This window comes from Entelurus aequoreus, linkage group LG13 (assembly GCF_033978785.1).
Source record: "Entelurus aequoreus isolate RoL-2023_Sb linkage group LG13, RoL_Eaeq_v1.1, whole genome shotgun sequence".
Lineage (NCBI taxonomy): Eukaryota > Metazoa > Chordata > Actinopteri > Syngnathiformes > Syngnathidae > Entelurus > Entelurus aequoreus.
This window is the reverse complement of record NC_084743.1, coordinates 68,355,914-68,376,578: the sequence shown is the minus strand read 5'-3', so window position 1 is coordinate 68,376,578 and position 20,665 is coordinate 68,355,914. Positions and strand designations below refer to the sequence as shown.

General features: G+C 40.0%; 1 protein-coding gene across 2 annotated transcripts; it reads left to right on the top strand.

Moving 5' to 3' along the window:
• The first annotated feature begins 255 nt into the window (after window positions 1-255).
• LOC133663652 (zinc finger and BTB domain-containing protein 38-like) lies at window positions 256-17,611 on the top strand. Of its 2 annotated transcripts, XM_062068295.1 has the most exons (3): window positions 256-400; window positions 903-1,170; window positions 13,599-17,611. In XM_062068295.1, the coding sequence occupies exon 3, from the start codon at window positions 13,619-13,621 to the stop codon at window positions 17,054-17,056; it is 3,438 nt and encodes a 1,145-aa protein (XP_061924279.1). In that variant the 5' UTR covers window positions 256-400; window positions 903-1,170; window positions 13,599-13,618; the 3' UTR covers window positions 17,057-17,611. The 2 variants fall into 2 exon arrangements, with proteins under 2 accessions (XP_061924279.1, XP_061924280.1); XM_062068296.1 differs by lacking the exons at window positions 256-400; window positions 903-1,170 and adding an exon at window positions 12,012-12,310.
• Window positions 17,612-20,665: the final 3,054 nt, after the last annotated feature.

Below are 20,665 nucleotides of genomic sequence, written 5' to 3'. Positions count from 1 at the left end.
TTATGATTATAATTATCAAATATATTGACAAATTGCAGTGTCGGTATCAGTCATCACCGAATCCTAACACTTCTAGTATGGGCCACCTCTGGCAAATAACTCCTGCGCTCTCTCCCGGAATGCATCGGTATTGCACTCTCCTAAATACAGCCTGTATGGGCGTGTTCCCTTGGGCGGCCAGCAGAGGTCGCCATAGGACAAAGCAAAGCAATAGTCAGATGAGGCGAGGAGGCGGAGGCTGGCGTACAATAAACCCTTCAGTAACGTGTGCAAAACGAGTGCTGTCATTTTGTTCCCCCAGTTGCGGCCTAAAGGACTCGCACACATTTAAGAAACATCCGAAAAAGTCTTACGTCACCTGACACCGGCACAAGCAAGCAATAGTAACGTAAGACAAAAGGTATGCATTATTTCCTTGTTTCTCTTCTTGTAAACATTATAGCAATAGAAGCAATACATGCTAACATCTTTGTGATACATGAGTGCCTTTATTAGTTTTTTAAGCTAACTTCTATTGTCTGGTGTTAATAGAATGAACACGAAAGTGTCGTTTTTTTTTCAGAAAAATGTACGTTTACATGTCGCATGAGCCAATTTAGTTTCATTGTTCATGTTTTAGCTTGCTAGCTATGTTGGAATTCCTGACATTAAAGTTTGACAGGAAGGTATTATGGCCTGTTATTATTAGCTTGTCTGCACATTGGATACTTCCTTCTCAGCTGAGTCCAGCAGAGGACAAATAATGAAAAAATCAAAAAAATCATTACATAACAATACAGGATCTGTCTGCCAGACCACTTCCTGAATACCACAGCAGAGACTCGGCCCGGATCTGAGGCGGCTTTGCGTATTTGCTGGAAGGGTATCAAGAAGTCCTGATTGTTTTCCTTGTCGTCCTTTAGCCTCGAGCTTGTCGTCTTTGTGGGTCAGTGATGCAACGGGAGTGACGCAGCAGCACCCACAAGGCGAACTCCCCAACTATACATGGCAACGCCAGGATCGTGGAGGAAGCTGTGCCAGAACTTTGTCCCGCGGACCGCCAACGAGGCGACGGCTCGGAAAGAAGATGTTGAAAGTCTGACCCGGAGCGCAATGCGAAGCGAAGGGGTGTGATCCTAAATAGCAGGAGCATTTCCCTTCCTGCGCGTTTGAAGACTTCCGCACGTTTGGGTAAGGCGACTACTAAAATGTGCTTGTTGTGGTGACATTGAGAGAACTGAAGGACATTTTGATTTCAGAGGGGGTGGAGTACAATTACTGCACCTAATGACCAAACACATAGAAATGATAACGCAGTATTAAAATGTGTCTAGCTAACGTCACCCAGGCAGGAGAAAGGCCTAACGTAAACGGATTTAGGTGAAAGATAAACACAAGCTTTCGAGCCGTGACCAAATGGTGTGACAGCTAGGACGGCCAATCACACGGCAGCAAGGAACAACAGAGCCAATCCATGAGCTTGTGGGCGGTCCAAAGGAAAAAAGCTTTTAGCTTTCCCACTTGGTCCTAGTGCTTGACCTGCCTCCATTTACTATAGTTCAGTGGTTCTTAACCTTGTGGGAGGTACCGAACCCCACCAGTTTCATATGCGCATTCACCGAACCCGAACCGTAATCATAAAATGATGTTGTTATATTAAAGAAATACTAATAAAGATATATTTTACAAACGGAAAGTTACAGGAATGTACACCTAATGCCATGTTTACATCTCATTGTGCAACATGTGAATGTTTAATGGGAACTAAATGCGATATCTGAAAGGGATACACATTATTTCCAAAGCAGGACCCCCACCCAGACATATAATACTAGCACACATATGTTATAGTCATTGTAAGTGGGCCAAAACACTTTTATATGAGAAAATAATCTCATGGAAATGACTGCTGTCATTTGATTACAATAATAAAGCATTGAACTTGTTATTTAGTCAGGTTTGGGACAGGTGTGCTGCTGGTGTGACCACAGTGCATGTGCACGTCTGACGTGGCTTACATGCGCTCCACATGATTGCTCAAGGAGTTTTTGCGTTTGCTCACACATATGGAAAATTAGAGGGAACCTTGTTTGGGGGTATCCACAATACGCCGACAGGGAGAAGTTTTTGTTTACACGATGAGTCGGGCGTGTCTTGACCGCCGCGGCGGTGGCTCTGCCGAACCCCTGAGGCCGACTCACCGAACACCCAAGGGTTCGATCGAATCCAGGTTAAGAACCACTGCTATAGTTGCTTTTGGACGGTAAAACCTGCAGGGCACAGACAAGGTCTATTTATATGGTATATGGCACTTTTTACCTTTTGTCAAAAGCCTTAAAGTGACAGCGTTCTCTCTCCACTTGGCGGTTCATTTACCGCAGTCTTAGGGTGTCGCAAAATTGAAAGTACAATAGAGTACCTGTTTCGGCCTTCATGTTAAAATGATGTAGGTTTTAGACTCTGTCACAGTCTGCGTGGTAGTTTTGTGTAGTTTTTCGTGTTTCTGCCTGTTTTGTAGTTGCGTCTTCAGTGAATACTCCTGCTTCTTAAAGTGCCAGTAGAATGGAAAAACAAGTTGCCTCTATATTGAAGCTATTATCATATATATCTGATTTATGACACCTAGAGACTTCCAAAGTTTGCGAATAAATAGATATGATCAAAATAATATCAACTTCACAGAGATTCCCGAGCCATTTTGAGAGATAATAAGCAAGCCAGTCATGCGATCCGTGATGCAGAGTAAGGAACCACATATCCCTTCCCCATCAACAACAATGCTAATCAAGCAGACTTTGTGAGAGCCAACTACAATTATTTTGGGAAAATTATGAACCAAGACCTTATTTTTTTGAGTTTGAACTTAAAGAGAATGAGTAATAAGTAGAGATTTCCTATTATCGGCCGATAAATGCTTTAAATTGTAATATCGAAAATATCGGTTTCAAGAAGTATAATTTATGACTTTTCAAAACGCCGCTGTACGGAGTGGTACACGGACGCTGGGAGAAGTACAGAGCGCCAATAAACCTTAAAGGCCCTTTGCGTGTCGGCCAATCACATAATATCTACGGCTTTTTACACACACAAGTGAATGCAAAGCATACTTAGTCAACAGACATACAGGTCACACTGAGGGTGGACGTATAAACAACTTTAACACTGTTACAAATATGTACCACACTGTGAACCCACACCAAACAAGAATGACAAACACATTTCGGGAGAACATCCGCACCGTAACACAACATAAACACAACAATATATCGGCAAAAAAGCCATTATCGGACATCTCTGACCAGGACTTAATTTTTTTGAGCCCGAACTTAAAGAGAATATTATTAAGTTTTAGAAGCCGAGTGATGAATGCATTTTCATTGTAGCACTATAGCATCCGCAGCATTGTAAGGTGCTAAACATACAAACTAATCATTTAAACCAAAATAAAACAAACACTCACTGTAATATTTCCACTGTTGGTGGGATGCCGACCGACGTGACGCTCACATAATCTCATTTAGATGAAGAATCAGAATCAGAAATTCTTTAATAATCCTAAAGGGAAATTAAGATTTTCTTTTGGGGTCTATTTCACCATCGACCTGAAAGTGAAAGTCTACCAGCTTGTCGGTTCATGGCCACATTTGTCTACTACCAGGTGAGAGATGCATGACTTATAATCTAGAATTTACTTTTTGCAAGTTTGAGACGAACCAAAGGCAGCTGTCGGCTCATTGTGTCAACAATAGCAGCGTAAGCTAGCATTAGCTCATTGCTATCAATGCGTTTCTAAAATAGTCCGCCTGCGTTAGCGCTTATAATAACAATATGACTCATATTTGGTTAATTTTCAGGTCAAGACATGGGACTGGAGTATTGTTGGCAGTTTCTGGATGTTTTTAGAGAGCGTATGAGTGCAACAGAGGACCCTCAATCTGTTGACTCGATTGTTAGCTATTTATTTCCGATTTAGAATGCATAAAAAAAGCCAAACATGTGTTCTTGACTTACATAATGATTGTAAATGACAAACAGCACATCTCTTTTCAATGTTTGTGTATTTTCAGTATGACTGATCTGACAACATGGTCATAATGCAGAAGCGTTATTAACGTGACGTCAATCTCAGAGAATAACCGAAGGTATTCGGAGCGTAATATTCAAAATGGCTTAGTGAATTTGTGGCTTTTCGTGATGTTTAAAGTTTTTTTTTTTTTACATACTTTGCAGATTGTAACTACAAATGGATATAGAAGTCAACTTGTTTTTCCACTGTACTGGTACTTTAACACTTATCTCCTCACCTGTTCCTGGTTGGCTATTAGGAAGCTCACCTGTCCCTGATTGTCAATCAGGAGTGTCACCTGCCTACCGACACTGGTTAATTGTTCAATGTGTGTGTGGAAGCTGTGTGAAGGGCTTATAAAGACTATAAAGGCATATAATATTCATAAAAAACATTAAAAATAGAGTCCCTACTTTGGGGAAATTCACTTACCAGGGGTGGGCGGACGACCCAGGTTCGAGTCCCAGGTGGAGCAGAAGAGCGGGGACCAAACCAGGCAGGTTACATGTACGTATTTAATGACACAGTTTAGTGTTATTATTAGTTCCTAGTAACATCGTTTCAGTTTTTTGTTGTTACGTTATGCCTTTTCTTTATTTTCCCCATTTCTGCAGGGTTTTTTCCATTTAATTTCTTTCCTACAACGTCCCGCGCAGTATAACAAATAAGTCACACACCGCTAATGGCCCTTGGGCCACAGTTTGGACCACCTCCTTTTAAAGCTGTTCGTAGGCGGTGTCAACACTCTGAGCAACCACAACCCGTCGACTGTTTAGCTGGTTAGTTTCCAACTTTGTGACAACAATGGTAGTTATACGGGGAGGAGAGTGTAATTGCAGCTGGAACAAATCGATGCATTACAACATTAACGATCCGAGTCGACCCAGCTCGAGGATTTTAGTGGGAGGTGCACATCACGCAAGTCAATATCCATGTTTCAGAGACTGAACACAAAATTGTCAACTTGCGTACAAGAAGAGGAGCCAAGTGTACAACCTTAGTCAAAGGTCAAATTCAATGCTGAGTAGAAAATTGACGAACATTTTAGCAGGTCTGTTGCTCAATCTCTGAGAGCATTTAATTTTATTTTTATGTTCAGGATCTACCGGTCAAGTCCCAAAATTTTTTGAATTAATGCGGTGTGTTGCTCAATTTCCGGGATGGAGGGCACTGATCTGACAGTACATAGCTAGCCTATGACTATACATGCAAAATCCTATTAGTTGACTAATCGTTTAAATCAGGGGTGTCAAACACATTTTTAATGGGGGCCTCATCGCAATTATGGCTGCCCTCAGAGGGCCACATGTAACCGTGAATATATATATACAGGTGTGTATATATATATATGAATATAAAGGTATAATAGCTTTCTTACAGAATTTTATAAGGTAAGTGTTTTGGATGAATAAAAATGTTTGCAGATTGAGGGATGAAAAAACATAAGTTAAGTTGACAAGCAGTCATTTAAGTGTTTATTTTTGATAACCCCCAAAATGCTTCAGATACTATGAAAGAGTAAAACGTGTATGCATGTGCAACATTTTTCTGTCAAAATTGAAAGAACAAGTCATTTTAGCCAGAAAGTGCTTGTTTATTTCCAGTCTTTCAGTGGCCACATTAGAATTGTTTGGCCTGCCACTTAAAATAATGGGAAGGGCCACTTAAATTGACGTGGCGGGTCCACAATAAAATTATATGATGGACTATATAAAATGATGTGGTGGGCCACATAAAATCAAGTTAAGCGCCACATTAGAAGGATGTGGCAGGCCACGATAAAACTACATGGCGGACTACATAAAATTATGTTATGGGCCATATTTAATGACGTGGCAGGCCAGATTTGGCCCACGGGCCTTGAGTTTGACCCATGCGGTTTAGTTTGTCGATAACTAGCCGACTCTCAAAATAGCCCCAATTTACAGTATTTATTAAACAAGTTTAATATTTACAATTGTTGGCCCGAACTGTTTTGGAGCCAATTATTGAGAGAAAAAAATCTCTCTTTACACACATCAGACCCAAGACAGTCTTATAAGATGAGATAATCGAGCGGAAAGAGAAAAGTCGGGACAAAAATGTTTTGTGTGTGTATCTGGCCTAAGGTAGTTGGTATCCCCAGACAATGACACAACATCAATTTATTTGCCTGGTCGCAAAGAGTGACTAGCAGTTGCTTGTGTCTCCAAAGGCCTCTCTTCCTGTACGTAGTTGGGCTGTCGGAAAAAATTGATTGACATCTGAATCGCAACTGTTGTTCATCACGATTCCAAATCGATTCTTAATTTTCAGGAAATTAAAATTTCTCAGACCATCTCTGCGCTTACTTGCTGAGAGTATACACGTCAGCAACTAAGAGGATCTTTTGTAATTTGTGACCTGTTTTATTGTGATTTATATACTAATAATGTATGTCAAGAATCGGTTTGAATCAAGAATTGTCACCCTCAGGAATCAGAATCAAATTGAATTGTAAGCTTTTGTCAATAGGACTGCAACAATTGAGTAATTTATTGATTCGATTATAAAAAAAACTTTGACTAATTGAGTGTAACTAATACAAAAATAAATAAAATCCAAATTGCATGGAGTGCCAGGAACTTCAAAGATGCGGACATACAGTAAAGGCCAAAAGTTTGGATACACCTTTTCATTCAATGCGTTTTCTTTATTTTCATGACTATTTACCTTGTAGATTGTCACCAAAGGCATCAAAACTATGAATGAACACATGTGGAGTTATGTACTTCACAAAAAAAGGTGAAAAACTGAAAAAAAAATTTATATAGTAGTTTCTTCAAAATAGCCACCCTTTGCTCTGATTACCGCTTTGCACACTCTTGGCATTCTCTCGATGAGCTTCAAGAGGTAGTCACCTGAAAGGGTTTTCTCTTCACAGGTGTCATAGTTTTGATGCCATCAGTGACAATCTACAATGTAAATAGTCACGAAAATAAAGAAAACGCATTGAAATGAGAATGTGTGTCCAAACTTTTGGCCTGTACTGTAGTTTCCACAAAGCTGCTGCAAAAGAGCGCACAGGAGAGTGGTGGTGTGTGGGTACCGTCAGGGCCGTAACTAGGATTTGACGAATACTGAGATCAAAAATTGGTTGTCCAAGAGGAACTTTGAAAGGCTGCAATTATGGGTATCCCAGCACCATATAAATGATATTACCTTGAGCAATGCAATTCATTTCCAGAATAGCAAACGCTTTAATTGAGCTGTAACAATCTGTCTAACATCTTTGATAATCAGCATTATTGTGTAACAGTCCACTTTTTTATTAATATCCTAAAGTCTAAGATATTAAACACTTAACATAATTGAAACATACATTTAAAAAACATACCAAATTTTCAACCACGACCAGGGTTCGAACCCAAGATCTTCTGCTTTGCACTGCAAGTCTTAATGACGTCCGCCACGGTGCCACCGGAAGTGATGAAGGAAACTTTGCTTTTATATTTTAATCAGTGACTGAGTATGACGTGTATAGGAATATGTTTGGGGTAAAATATTGTATGAAGCGCCTTGTCATTCAATAATTGACATTTTAATGTGCTTCTTCACTGATCCACTAATCGCGAAGCCCCACGCAGAGCACATGTTCTGCATTTCTATTATACCGACAGCGTTCCTTCCGCATCAATTTCCTTCAGGTGAAAGCAACATTAGTTACATCAGTATGATTTCATGTTAACGTTATGTTGACAGCACATTTTGGATCGGATAATGTTTACCGTATTTTTCAGACCATAGGGCGCACCGGATTAAAAGGCGCACTGCTGATGATCGAGTTTATTCAGGTCTTTTTTCATACAAAAGGTGCACCGGATTAAAAGGCGCACTGCTGATGATCGAGTTTATTCAGGTCTTTTTTCATACAAAAGGTGCACCGGATTATAAGGCGCACTAAAGGGGTAATTTTTTTTTTCTTCTAAATTTAAAACACTATCTTGTGGTCTGCATAATATGTGATGGTGGTTCTTTGGTGAGAGTGCATAGATTATGTTTTACAGACCATTTTCAAGTAGCTTTCTGAGCGTCTCTTCAGGATGCGCTGTTTTGTGGGCGGTCTTACCTACGTGGCTCACCTTCGACAGCGTCTTCTCCCCGTCATCTTTGTTGTACCGTTGTAGCGTGCAAGTACGAGAGTGGAAGAAATGTCCAAAGATGGAGCTAACTGTTTAAATGACATTCAGACTTTACTTAAATCAATAACGGAGCAGCATCTTCTCATCCGTGGCTCAATAATTCAACATCAAAAAACGTCCGACCGGAACCCTCTAATAACTAAAGTTCCATGGGTGAATTATGTAAACCTACAACAGTTTTTAGCGCTTTGATAGCTAGTCTACTAACAGATATAAGTAAGAACTTTACACTACTTTATATTAAAAATGGCAACAGCGGAAAATGAATGCCACATAAGAAGGTAGAGAAAAAGAAGAAGCTAATGACTACGGTGTCGGCACAGACTACAATTGCGAACGCACAGACATTTTCAGGACTTATGCAGATCTCAAATACACATCAGCAGGTACCAGAAGGTAAGAAAAGTTGGTTTTGCATAATATTGTGAAACAAAATGGCAGGTAACATGTCTGCTAATTGGTGCCATTTTGTTGTCCTAATACACGCACCATCATAATACTTGTATGTTTAATGCACCGGCAATCCATCAAGCGGTGCAGCTTCATAGTTTACGGAAATCGTACTAAAAACATTTTGACACATTTTTGAGCGCCGTGTGTAATGTTCTATATTCTCAACGGAACATTTTAAAGATTTGGTGTTGTTTACTGCCATCATATTGCAGTCTAGACGTATCTCTTACGTTTGACTGCCATCTACTGGTCACACTTATAATTACACCATGTACCAAATAAAATTGCTTCAAGGTCAGTAAGCACAACCAGAATTATGCCATACATTAGGCGCACCGGGTTATAACGCGCACTGTCAATTTTTGAGGAAATGAAAGGATTTTAGGTGCGCCTTATAGTCCGAAAAATAGGGTAAATTTAAAGTGGACATTGTTGGAGTTGTAGCGGGCTGTGCATGACCAGAGATCGTATATTGAGAGAAGAGGATCAACGCATAGAGATGTGTAACGTAAAGTACTTTTTCATATCCTATCATCTTCTTCTTGTCACTTGAAAAATACGGAGGACATGACCTCGGTGCCCTCAATGGTAGTTACGGCCATGAGTACCGTTATCTGTGTGACGACAAACAGAGTTGTTTTTTTTAAAAAGTGCAATTTTATTATTGATAATGTGCATTTATTAGAAAAAAAAGAATCTGAATACCAGAAAAAAAATGTATTTCAACTATTTACACTAAAAAAACACATTGAGGCTATAAAGTGTGTTTTATCCGAGTAATCGAACAAAATAATTGATGGATTACCCGATGACTAAAATAATCGATGGCCGCAGCCCTAGTTGTATGAGTCACATCCCCAATGGACAAGTGTCATTATTACATGATTAGTGGGTGCTGGGGTGTCCAAAGTGCGGCCCGCGGCACATTCTTAAAGTACTGTTCCCAAAAAAAATGGAAACTAAAAGATCAAACAGGTGAAATGTAACGAGAAAAAGTTGCATTGTTGACTCTGGTAACACAAAGCTGCCATGCAGGCTGTTTTTTTTCTTCAGAAAGTGTCATTGCTCAAAAGATAATTAATCTAAATAAATGTTATGAATTATCTATTCATGGATCCAATTACTTCACATTGGACAGAACAGGCCACATTACCCCCAGTTTATCCAGTCTTCATTGGCTTACAGTCAAATTCCGCAAAGAGTTTAAGACTTTAGTCCTGACTTTCCGTGCGTTGCATAGTGGGGCCCGTCAGTACATCACTGATTTGTTATGCCCCCAAGCTTTAGGGTGCGGCCTCCGGTCTTCAGGCCAGGGTCTCCTAAAGATTCCAGGCTATTGCTCCCAGACTCTGGATCAACTTGCACCAGTCCCTCCGTGAGCTTGACTGTGTTTACACTTTTAAGAAACATTTGAAGACTTCTCTTGTTAGTAAAGCTTTTAGTTAATGCACGTTTTAACTATCATTTTAATCCACTTTTTATCCTTTTCATAATGTTGCCCTTGTTGTGTTAATTGAATTGTTGTTTTAATTCACCTGTTTTGTACAGCGCTTTGTGATTTTATCTGTGAGAAGCGCTTTATGAATACAATTTACTTACTTATTTGAATATTCCGCTTTGAAAAGTTTTGGGTAGGAAATATTTTGTTTTTTGTGGTTTTGCCATGAAACAGGGTTTTCTTTAACAAAAATGCCTTAAAAAATATTTAAAAAATGAAATTTACATCGAAAAAATATAATCCTTGAAAAAAAGTGATATTTTTAAAATTTTTATGGCTGAGACCCTTTCGGATCTTCGAGGCTAAACTTGATGGAAGCCTGAAAGGTTAAAATAAATATTTTGGATTTGGTTTGAAAATGAAAAATATCAAAATGGCCCTAGCATGCTTTGACTTGTCAGTGTACGGTGCTCAGTGGAAAACGTTTGGACACCCCTGAGTTGGTGTCTAGGTTGCTTTCTAGTTAATGTAATTTAAAAGAATATATGTTTTACTTGTGGTTAAATGTGCATTGATGAGACCGGATTTATTTCTTATACCTGCCCTGAAGAGGAAACCACACTATATCCGCCCGAGAGCCAGCGTCCTATGCAGGGAACGTTTGTGTTTTGCACAACAGTGCTATTTGCTAGGGTTGTGAATCTTTGGGCACCACACGATTCGATTCTCGGGAGTAACTATTCGATCCAGAATTGATTCTCGATTCAAAATCAATGCTTTTTTACTAACATTGGGTTCCAGTTGTATGAATAACTACATTCCTCCGTAGAATATATAACAGCTCTGATACATTTCTATAGTACTTAAAAGAAAAGTGGTTTTCTGTAATAAAATCCTACCCAAACATTTGATAAAGTCAAATAAAAATAAGGCACTTCTCTTTTCTTAAGTAAATCTGTACAGTAAATATGGGCATCTGCATCAACAATACAATTTGCCTGAGTGGCTGGACAGGACGAATAAAAACAAATAAATCTATTTTTTTTATTATTATTTTTTTTTATCAATAACAATCACTAAGAACTGGATTAATTTGAAAATCAAATGCCTATTACAGAGGCATGCTGGTTCTCAAGAAGACACATTGGGGATTAATTGTGTATAAACGGCGAATGATCAAATGTCTTTTGAGAGACATTCGTAGTTGCTTGCAGCCATCTTGAAATAAATAGTCATGTGACCTACACCCGCGGAAATGAAAGCTGCGTCTCCATCCTCACAGGCAAGTGAGATGCTCAGTGCCATGGCGGGTTCAGATTCAGCCCCCACCCCCCTTCCTCTCGTCTGCAGTGCTGACGCATCTGCTGCCTGTGCATCAATCTGCAGCCTCTATGTCAGCATATACTCTGCTAGTATCGGACTGTTTTACCCTAAAAATCACATTATGTGCGCAAGCTTCCTGTGATTGTGAGAGAAAAGGTCTGAAATCGTTCCTACTTTGCTTTGCGGTGCTACGAATGAGGACTACAGTTTCCGCCATCTTGTTTTGGTTCTGCATTACCTAACCGTTGCCTCTGTAAGCGCATATTGCTGCACCTGGTGAGACTCTCCCCATGCATGAATTCACGGTTTTATTTCTGAAAAAATATTTAGCTGCTTGACATCTTTCAAGAGATTTCTTTGGTTATGGTCAGCATCGGGATGCAGCTGGTGTGGCGCTGGTGGGGGGATTAATGAGGCATTTATGTATAGCAGAGAACCCCTGCTACCAGCAACGCAGCTGCGTTTGCTCTGTAGCTCGTGTGCAACGTAGCACCCAGTATCTCTCCGCTCTCTCCTCAGCCCTGCCGCCAGGCTCGGTAAAAGTTGCCATTTCCTGCAATGCACGCGTCGTTTTCTCGCCCATCTTCCAGTTTAGCCACGCGACGCGGAAGGACAGAAGAGAGGACAGCTCGAGCAGGAAAAAGCAGGGCAGATCCAGATCAGGACTCGGGCTGCAAAGATAGCAGCTAAAGACAGGGAAGCTGGAGTCGTCCGCACACAGAGAGGGAGAGGAGGAAAGATGTCGGAAAAAGGCTCTGCTTCTGACAGCACTCCTGTTCACTTATTAAAAAAAAGACTTCCGTCTCGCCCTTGCTAAACAGTTTCTATTAAAATTGGGAATTGAAAAGTTACACTGCGTTGACCTGCATCCCTTTTCTCTGACTTGCTGAGGTATGTTTTGCATGGTTAAATTTTTGCTTTGTTGGCGTTTTTTTTTTTTTTTTTAGAAGACGATAGACCGTCATCGCTTTGTTAGTGATTTGTTTTTGTACATTAAAAAAATATCATGACCGCTTTATGCCAGTTAGGTGTGGAGAATAACACATTTTTAAGTTACCGCTAGGAATGTAGTATGAAAAATAGTGTAGAGTTAAAAAAAAAAAAAGGAAGATATATTGCAGCTTTAGAATGTCAAGGTTAAACTAGTAAATAACAAACATGTTGCATTACAGCCATGACACATCACATGCTGTGATAAGAAATTCCTTTGGGGCGGAAAGGAATGACTGCTGCGGACAAAGTAGCCGATTCAAACAAGCTTCAAGCTCAGCTTTTTGAGTTGTAGGTTGTTAAAAAAAAAAAAAAAGAAGAAAATAACGGAATAAAGATAGCATGAAATGTTTGCTATACTGCGCAGTAGCAGGTTGCTATGACAACATAGGCCTGTCGGAGAAAGGAGGCCGCTTGCATTTTCAGCAACATGAGAAGTGTGGCGGCCATATTGTATTTGTCGTATCACTCACTACCTGCCTGACCTGTACAGACTATGTCCACTGCTCAAGATAAAGCTCAGAACAAAAAAAAGAGAGGTGTCTCAAATGTAATTTCCTGCACATTTTAATGGACAACACTGAACACACAGAATGAATAGTCGGTAGAGAAGTGTGTGACTTAGTGAGACACAATGAAGTGTGACTCAGACCAGCCTGCCGCTTGATAAGTTTGATAACCCTGCCGTAAGGTGCCTCTGCTTTCAAAGTGACAGTGAATGGACTGTAACTTCCTGTATGTGTTCATGCAAATCCACAAATTGTATCATTTCCTCACATGTCAACAGAATAGAATAGTTATAGCATAGTACCGTCGCAGGTTTGTTTTTGTTTTTTTACAGTCACAATACTCTCCCGGATTACAGTTTTCATTCAGTTTTGTTCCTTTTTGTGTCTATTATTATTATATAAAACCAACAGATTCCAAATCCAGCCAAAACAGTAACATCAATCTTTAAGTACTTAAAAACAGAAAGAGGATATTGTATGGCTCATTACATACACTCAAAGCTTTATTGAAAGATGCATTGGTAGTTTATCTGTTGGAATATTACTGCCATCTAGTGTTGTGATACTATAAGACCTTTTGAATAATGAGAGAGTGCTTATTTATTGTTATTTATAATTATTTTAAGGAGTTGTACCTTTTCCTGTTTTGTTTGCCACTAATGTGATTTTTGTTTTTTTAGATGGCTGCAATTAAAACCTGATGGATAGTTTTCACCCTCAGACTGTGCTTAGCAAGCTCAACGAGCAGCGCTCACAAGACCTTTTTTGCGATGTGACTATTGTGGTGGAGGATGTGAAGTTCCGCGCCCACAAGAACATTCTGGCAGCATGCAGTGGCTACTTCAAGAACGCTCTGACGTGTGAGGCACGGACTACCTGCCAGGTGTTGGAACTGATGGACCTTAAGTCTGAGGTTTTTGCCTGTGTCTTGAACTTTATCTACTCCTCAAAGGTTATATGGCCTTGTGATAGCAGCCAGGAGTTAGTAGCAGCAGGGAAAAGACTTGGTATATCTTTTTTAGCAAAGCTCGCAGACCAAGAGAGACCAGACAAAACTCAGAATTTACCAGAATGTGTTACATCCGCAAACTGGGGCACAGCCACTGTGCTTAAAAAAAATCTGGATGAAGCCACTAGGCTTGTGGAGCTTGATGGTGGCAGAGGACCACGAATTACCAATGCCTTCTCTATCACTGAGGGGTGTCCTGGGAACAATCCATTTACCCGTGATGAAGAGGCGAGGCAGTCACCAGATGAGGGGCAACTCCCTGCAAGTTGCACAACATCCTCCTGCCTCAATGGGATCAATAAAAGCACCTACATGTTTTCAGATCATTCATATGCTGTTATTCAAGTCACTGAAGAAAAAGGTCAGCCCAATCAAAGGGATAGCAAAGGGTCTAAATCGGAAACATTACAGCTCAAACAACTAACTTACCAGAATACAGGCCCGCTCAAAAAGCGCCACAGGTTGAGAGGTACTTTGTTTCCAACACAAAGTGAACCACACACTGATAAACCAAATACTTTAGCACCTCCACTCTTCCCAGAGGCAGACAAAGACAAGCCTGTAAATGCAGTCGTTTCTTTGGCCAACGGCCACATGCAGAAGGAGTCTTGTCCTCCGACTCGCTCCCCACACGCGGAGGACAGCGTCTCAATCTATGGGTGTGAGCACTGTCCGGAAATTTTCACAAATGAAGCTCTTCTTGCCATTCACTCCAACGTACATAAAAAGGGTTCCATTCGTCATTTGTTTTGCAGGTTTTGTGACAAAAAATTCATACGACCCAAACGGCTGCGCAACCATGAACAGAACTGTCCGAAGGTAGGGAGAGGGAAGTCTGAACTAGAGTCTAGTGAAATAGCTGTCACAGAGGTGGACCTCCATTCAGGTAGCGTGTTGAGGGAGGAGAACATCAAGACTGACCTTTTTTCTATTGACACGGCCGCCACCAGGCCCCTTCTTCCAGATGAAAATATAAAAATGCCAGGCGGCAGTCAGAGGAGATACCCCTGCAGTGTATGTAAACGTGTGTATATAACATTTTCCAGTCTGAAGCGGCATGAGAATGTACATTCCTGGCAGAGGGCTTATCCCTGTCATTATTGTAATAAAGTGTTTGCACTGGCAGAGTACCGTACCAAGCACGAAATCTGGCACACAGGCGAACGCCGCTACCAGTGCATTTTTTGCTTGGAAACATTCATGACATATTACATCTTGAAGAACCATCAGAAGTCTTTTCACGGGATTGATCCCACACTAGCCATGAAGCGAAAATCTGCCAATGGCGGTCTGAAAGCCAGTGTTTACCCAATCAAACTCTACAGACTACTGCCTAAGAAGTTCAGGAAAAGACAATACAAGACTTATAGTCAGACATTCTCAGAGGGTGATGAAGGAGACTATCAAGCTCCACTGGAGAACAATGCTCTCAGCCCGCAATTTGAAGGAAGCAGCCATCCTGACGGTGTTCCATTGCCTTTAACATTCATGGCGACGCCAATGATGGTAGCACCCTTTATGCCTCGCATCAGCGTTGATCACAAGAAAGGTACAGGTAAAGATGTTGAGAAGGAAAGTTCACCCTTCATTAACTTTGACAGTGCAGTCCCTTCGCAAAAGGATCCGGAGTCATCCACAGTGGACAATAACCCTCTTGATGCAATCAGTCAAAATGTGACATTCCTAAACTCACTGAATACGGTTGATAAGCTTAGTGAGTTATCAGCTTCTGCAAAAAGAGTTGAGAAAATGACCAAGGAAATGCTACAGTCAAGTTCTGAGAATTTGAGGCTCGATAAGACCGCAGGACCCAAGACGGCCACCTACATTGCCAAACCTGTATGCCCGGGTCCATCCGCAGATGGTGACGCAATGCCACTCTGCCAGATAACTGTGAAAATAGGTGATGAGGCCATCATCCGCCGCAGAATAAAGGGCTCCAAGCTTTTCCCACGAAGGAAAAGGAAAATTAGAAAGCTGGAGTTGGAGGGCCATAGCCAACTCCATTCAACAAGTGACACATTAGAGAGCCCAAGGCTTCGCCTCAGACCAGAGATTGCTGGTATGATGTCTGAGACAGTTGAAGAGCCCAATGATTTAGACATGGCTGACATGCCCTGGCGTCCCTACTATTCTTACAAATCAAAAAAGAAGAGGAAAAAGCTGAGATACAAACACAGGCATGCTTTATTTCACCATTACAATGACACAGTTACAACCGATGTCAGTGCCAGTGAGACAAACCTGGACAGTATGCCGACAGCAGACAGTATCTTAGGTGGGAGTGGAGATGCGAAACGTCTTCACAAAAGTTGCAGCCCAAGGACAACCTACAATTGTGACATTTGTGACAGCTCTTTTATCACAGAGACCGGTTTAAGAGCACACATAATTGGTTCCCATCCATATTTCTGTCGTACTTGTGGTAAACAAGGTCCCCCAGGGGAGACGCCCGGTGGCAATGATTACAACTGCAACAGCTGTATGGAAAATGGCTCCTGCTTTGATAATTCCCCCCGTAGCCCCAACCCAGAGAAGAAGTATCGCTGCTCCTTCTGTCCTCAGCGGTTTCTCTACCTTGCCACCAAGAAAAGCCATGAGAAGAAACACCAGGAGACAACTGGAGAGGGTTACACCAGTCCACCATGTTCCGAATATTTGGATAACCAGAGCGAAGACAACAACCAGAACTACATCAAAACAGAGGAGGATGACAATCAAATAAGTCCTGGAATAAAAATAGAGGAAAAGGGACATTTTCCAATTACAAAGCCTAAAACTGAGGACACTAGTGAGTTAATAGCTTTGACGCATCCGGACATGACGTACACCCACATTAAAAGTTCTTTACCATCCCACACTGAGGCGCTGTTCATTTCGACACCTTCTAAAATAAAACGTAAAATGACAAAAAAAAGCAATCCTCCACATTCTATGCATGCCGGCTCAAAACAGGTAGTCCAAAACATGGACACTGATCGAAACAAGGACAGCTTGGAAACAAAAAGCCTAAATGATCCCCAGAAGTCCTGCAAACAGTCAAAGAAGAATGCCTCGGACTCTAAAGGCGACGACATATCTGCACACAAGCCCGAGAAATGGGTGTGTAAAGAAGAACCCTCTTTCTAAAACCCTTTAAAAGCCTACTAGAGAGGCAAGAGAGAAAGTGAATGACCCCAAACGTTTAGTCACTGCTTTGAGTAGTAAATACTAAAACTTTGTAGCAGAACTTAATGTTTCTAAAACACTGAATAGAAATGCCTAGTGTCTGCTGGAATGTTATCCTACACTGAACGGAGTGACTTTTCTAACTTAGATGTTTTGCGGATCTTCTCACAGACACGGACTGTATTTTATTGTCTATGCATTGTTTGGGAAATGTTCACAAAGTATTCCCCCAAAGTTTTCTGATGATTAATAGTATGCAGTTAACAGTTGATTGCAACATTTTAACTGTATGTGGTGGGGGGAAAAACTCAAATTTTTTGGTCTCCCATTCCATTATAATTGAACTTGGTATGTTGCACTTTATACTCTCACGCGCTTGTTAAAAAAAAGGAAAAAAAGACATGTGTTATTTTGTTTTAAATGTAATCCTTTTGTGTTTTGAATACAAAATTACAGTTCCTACTTTGTTGTGTTTGATATACACAGGACGTATTAACCATGTAAAGTTATTTAAATAAATATTATTCATATATTAAACAGTTTTGTTGTTTGTTTACTCTCTTGGTTTAGCAACCACTAGGATTATCTGCTCTGCCTCACCTTTTGGGAAGCAATATGTGAAAAGTAAATTTCTACGATCCGTTCACCTGCAGATGAATTCTCCAGACGTACCAAGCATTTTCTTATTTAAGACTGAGCTTGCGATGGGACGAGAGATAGGATTTATGGCTCTTTGAAGTTAGCTGGATCTTGAGTAGCAGTTCCCTTCAAAGTGTCGTTCACGCCATCAGTTATTTTTTTTAAAAATCAAGGAAACAATCACTAGTGTCAGTCATACGATAAGATGTAGATCAGAATCATTAAATTTACACAAATATTACCTACTCTATTAGTAACAATTATTCTGGTTATTCATTGTTCAATTATTTCATGGGTAATGGTTCCCATGCTTTGGCAGTGTCATCACTAGTTTGAATTTCTCCTCATCTAAAAAATGGTAATAGTAAATAGTCTGTATTTAGATAGCGCTTTACTAAACCTTCACAATACTCCAAGGGCTTTACATTATACGTCACATTCACATGCTGATGGCGGAAGCTGCCATGCAAGGCGCTAACCATGACCCATCAGGAGCACGGTGGGTGAAGTGTCTTGCCCAAAGACACAACATCCATGACTAAGATGGCGGAAGCTGGAATTGAACTAGAAACTTTCAAGTTGCTGGCACGGCCGCTGTACCATCTGACCCACGCCGCCCCAAAATATGGATATATACCAAAAAAATACACATTAAGCAAGAATAAAATGCATTCATTGATTTAAAAAGTCTAAATAAAACTTTAAAAAATAACGAAAATATGAGTATAAAATTGTCTTAACGTACCTGGTATGTGTACGCTTCAGTGCTACCCTTCAGAATGAACCTGTAAAGTGAATCCAAATAAAAATAAATACAATAAAAAAATTACAAAAAGAATATTTAAAGCAGCACTAAGTACCTTTTCAAACTTCATAAAATATTTTCAGAACGTTTTGGATGATACATGACTTACAAGTAGTTGAATGACACCTCTGTCATGGCCTGAGGGGGTCTGTACCGCTTTCACTGGCACTTAGCAACTTTGAGGAGGGTGGCAGGAACCCTGCCACACAAGAAACTACAAATGTGCAGACTGCTTTAAGGCATACGTCACTCCACCTTTACTCATTCGTTAAAAAAACGGAAGTCGATGCGAATGCATGCGTGCCACCAGGAAAAACTAAAAGAATAAGAAAAAGAACGCCTATCTGCAATTACTGCGATCATGGCTGAAGCTCCAAAACAACCAAAAGAACGAAAATAATTAAGAATCGTTACAAATAAGAATTTAGATTTATTCGAGAATTTAATTTTTTTAGACACCCCTAGTATATATATATATACTGTATGTTTGGAGCATGAAGTACAAAACACAAAAATAACATAAGACAATGTAACAATATCAACAAAATACAATTATTTATTGTAATTAGACACAATTGTTAATAATGTAAAAAATAAATACTGTATCTTATTATTGGCTGTCATTCATTCAAAGCCTTCATGTTTCTAATTAGTTATTTTCTAAAATGTGTAAGCAATATACATGTATACATATACCAGTATCAATCATGTTGTCATCAGCCCACATGACAGTTTGTATTTTATTTTCCTGTGTTCTGTATCATTTCGCTTATTTTGGTTCTACTTCCTGTTGGACTCCTTGTTTTGCTGCACCTTCACTTTCAGTTTCGTTTCCTGCCAGCACACTTGTTTTCTACTTCTAATCAAGTCTATTTAGGTTCACCTGTTGCTCTTTGGCAGCGCTGGACTATTGCTCTGCTGCTATGTGCCTTTGCACTAGCCTTATGTTTCTGTTGTTTTATGCTCTCGAAGTAAAGACTTATATTCTTTGACCTGCACGCCGACCTTGGATTCAGGAGGAGCAGTGGGGTTTTTGTCCTGGTCGTGGAACTGTGGACCAGCTTACTCGGCATGGTCCTCGAGGGTGCATGGGTGTTTACCCACCCAGTCTACATGTATTTTCTGGACTTGGAGAAGGCATTCGACCGTGTCCCCAGGAAGTCCTGTGGGGAGTGCTCAGAGAGTATGGGGTCCATCCGCTCCCTGTATGATCAGTGTCAGATAAGGCTGCAGCTAACGATTATTTTTCTATCGATTAATCTATAGATTATTTTTTTCGATTAATCGGTTAATCTATAGATTATTTTTTTCGATCAATCTATAGATTATTTTTCCTTTTAGCGATTATTTTTTTATTCAAAATGAAGATGAAAAAATAAATGTAGGCCAGTTTTTTCAAAAGGCATGGCTTTTATTTACAAAAAAAAAGAAGTATGGCCACTCAGTCAACATTGACAACAACATGACTAAATATTCTGTAACAATGTAAACATTTAAAAAATTTAACCTTTAACAAAATTAAAAGTAGCTTATTTGCTTTTTAATGTGCAAATATAAAAGTCAACATCCAGTGCAAATCTTAATATTCTGCAATAGCATAAGCATTTCAAAAGTAAAAGTATTGCTTATTTTGCTTTAAAATGTGCAAAAATAAAGATAAACATCCAATACAAAAAAGTGTAAAACGAAATATTCTGTAACAACAGTGTAAACATTTCAACAAAAGTGAAAGTATTGCTTATTTGCTAAAACGTGCAAAAATAAAGATAAACATCCAATACAAAAAAGTGCCAATCTAAATATTCTGGAGCACTGTAAACATTAAGTATTGCTTTTAAAATGTGCAAAATAAACATCCAGTCCAACACAGTACACAATAACCAATTCTACTCATTCCAGTGAGTGACTAACAGTTGTAATGAAGAAAGGTTAGCATGTCTACATGCTCTGCTTCTTTTCATGTTTACAATATTCCCAGCAGCTGAAAATAGGCGCTCAGAAGGGGTCGATGTGGCTGGAACTGAGAGCTAATTAGCCTTCACCTCAAGCCAGGATTGCGAGTGAGCTGAGCTGCAGTTGAAGTTTCTAGAAGGTCAACGGGCTCATAGTGATGTTACTAGTAGTTG

Coding starts and splice junctions, on each gene's coding strand:
- LOC133663652 (XM_062068295.1), top strand. CDS start 13,619: ATGGATAGTTTTCACCCTCAGACTGTGCTTAGCAAGCTCAACGAGCAG.